The 2,500-nt window shown below is 45.5% G+C and overlaps 1 protein-coding gene across 8 annotated transcripts in view; it reads right to left on the reverse strand.

The window, feature by feature from the left end:
- Positions 1-2,500, reverse strand: part of rnf220a (ring finger protein 220a) — a 184,041-nt gene that overhangs the window by 18,223 nt on the left and 163,318 nt on the right. For all 8 annotated transcript variants that reach the window (XM_070973926.1, XM_070973923.1, XM_070973924.1 and 5 more), the window contains 3 exons: positions 1,486-1,678; positions 1,307-1,362; positions 850-961 (listed from right to left, as the gene is read on the reverse strand). In XM_070973926.1, the coding sequence (XP_070830027.1) occupies positions 850-961; positions 1,307-1,362; positions 1,486-1,678 (361 nt within the window). The remainder of the gene's footprint in view (positions 1-849; positions 962-1,306; positions 1,363-1,485; positions 1,679-2,500) is intronic.

The raw sequence follows: 2,500 nt of genomic DNA on the forward strand, positions 1-2,500 counted from the left end.
TGTGTGTGTGTGTTTCAAACACAGCTAGGTGAGGGGACTTCTTTTTGTACTGTGGAATCCAGCCTCCAGCTGCGGTCATGTATACAGGTCAATATGACATCATTTTGAAGAACATTTCATTTTTGGTGTGTTCCTGCTGAATGCCAATGTGTCGAATCTCATTTTGTCAGTTGAATCACTGCACTTGTTTTGAGCTGTCACTGTACACAGAACACACAATAAAATGTGCATGTGTATAGCAGGCTTTAAGCCTTTAAAAACCTTACCTAGTACCTAACTTTAATCACCTACCTGGCCTAGAAATGTCAATTTTACCTATGTTTTTGGCATTAAATACACATAGGTATCCACAGCACAGAGTATGAAAGGTGTTGTTGAAGGAATGTGTGTACACCAGTGTGAACAAACATTTGTGTTCTCACACTGCTGCCTTTAAATGTGTGTGCGTGTGTCCACATTAATGATTCTAAGGCAGCTCTGTGCTCTGAGAGAACACGACTGCAGGGAAAATCAATACCTGGACCCTCCCTGTCGCACACATGCACGCACCCACGCAGACACAAAGCAGAATCCACACAAAATGCATCACTGTGAACTTGTCAGCTGCAATGATTGTATCTCTCTGTTGTTGTCCTCATATTGTATTTATTATTTTTATACTGATGAGCACCTATGAGTCTGAAATAAAGTTAAATTGAATTGAATTATGAGCCTCTACAAGCTGCTGGAAACTCATCAGAAAGTCATACAATCACTGTGTGTGTGTGTGTGTGTGTGTGTGTGTGTGTGTGTGTGTGTGTGTGTGTGTGTGTGTGTGTGTGTGTGTGAATGAATATATGTGTAACCTACTTTTCGATCTCACTGTTTTTACAGGTGCGTGGGACGCAGGAGGAAGAGGAGGAGGATGAAGGAGTGCCGGGGTCTGTCTTGCTGCTTTCTCCGTTGCTCGTTGAAGGCATCTCTGTAAACACACACACACACACACACACACACACACACACACACACACACACACACACACACACACACACACACACACACACACACACACACACACACACACACACACACACACACACGTGGCATTGTTAACATTGGATGGTGACTTTTCTTGCTGCAATAAGCGTTCACACACTTCACTGCTAAATTCAAGAGACATGAGGCAAACTGAGGAGACACAGCTCAACGAAAAGGCAGCACTGTTGGCAAATTATGTGTGTGTGTGTGTAACTGTCAAGCAATGACTAAACGAATAGATTGGTTTGTGTATTTTGCATTTGTATTTTTAAAAATGTTTTTAACTTACCGTCATTGACCCATTTGGAGAATTCGGGCGTTATTCTGTTAGAAGGCATTCCACCGCTGCAACACAGAGACAAACGCTGCTATGAACAGAGCCTGAAGGCCACATTCCATTTGGCTAACAGGAGTTTTGTTAGGTCAGTATCGTGCTACTTTGACTGTGTAGTGGCTGAGGCTTCATACTTGAGCACGGCTCCCCGTAGCGCCTCCCTCTCTCTGGCCTCTCCTTGGTCCTCTCCAGCCCCAGAGCAGGGGATGATGTCGGCCTCGGTGTACTGGGCCTTGCCGTACTCCAAGGTGTCATCCCCGTCCACGTCGAGGTCGGCGTCGCTGTCTGCCGCACTCTCCTTGATGCTACACGTGGCAAAACCTGTTCCTGTGAAAACAACAAAGAAAATTTTCAGAACACTTTTTACTGAAGAACCACGAAATCTGATGATGGGAACAAGACGACACCCACTGTGAGAGTAAGATTTGCCCATTGCTCGGAGTGCTAAAATATGCAAAAACATGTTCGTTTGATCAGAAAGTAGAGATATTTGGAACCTGCAAACATAGGATTTGTTGAAAAAAATCTAACTAAAAATAACCCTGCAGAGGACAAGTGAAGATCTGAAATTTAGCTCTTTCAAAACTTAACTTTTTCTCAACAATTAAGGACTTGCAGATGGAGGTGGAGGAGACAAAGATTGACACCTCGACCATCAATCTTTGTGGAAGCGAAAGGGTGTGTGGGTGTGTGTGTGTGTGTGTGTGTGTGTGTGTGTGTGTGTGTGTGTGTGTGTGTGTGTGCGCGTGTGCATGAGTGGCACTTCTATAAACCCAGTGATGAACGCTCAGACAAACCCTTACCGCTCCCTGACTGCTCCCTTCAGCTCCACTTAGCCACAGAGCCGGCTGTGTGTGTGTCCGTCACTTAGAGGTGTCTCTTCAGTGTTTGTTTGAGACTGTCTGTCCCTCTGTCACTTAGGCCCTGTCTCTCCAACCCCTTGAAGGTGTGTGTGTGCACGCCGCCAGCGTTTGAGTCTGTCTAACTGTCACTTATACCATGTCTGTCTACCTCGCAAAGGTAGGTAAGGCGTGTGTTTGCAGCAGTGTACGCCCTGACTATTCGAGCACTTGAAGGCAGGTAGGTGCGTGTGTGTGTGCGTGTGCGCACACTTGTGTTTCACTTAAAGTGTGACTCTGTGTGTGTCTA

This window comes from Chaetodon trifascialis, chromosome 11 (assembly GCF_039877785.1).
Source record: "Chaetodon trifascialis isolate fChaTrf1 chromosome 11, fChaTrf1.hap1, whole genome shotgun sequence".
In the NCBI taxonomy this organism is placed as follows: domain Eukaryota; kingdom Metazoa; phylum Chordata; class Actinopteri; order Chaetodontiformes; family Chaetodontidae; genus Chaetodon; species Chaetodon trifascialis.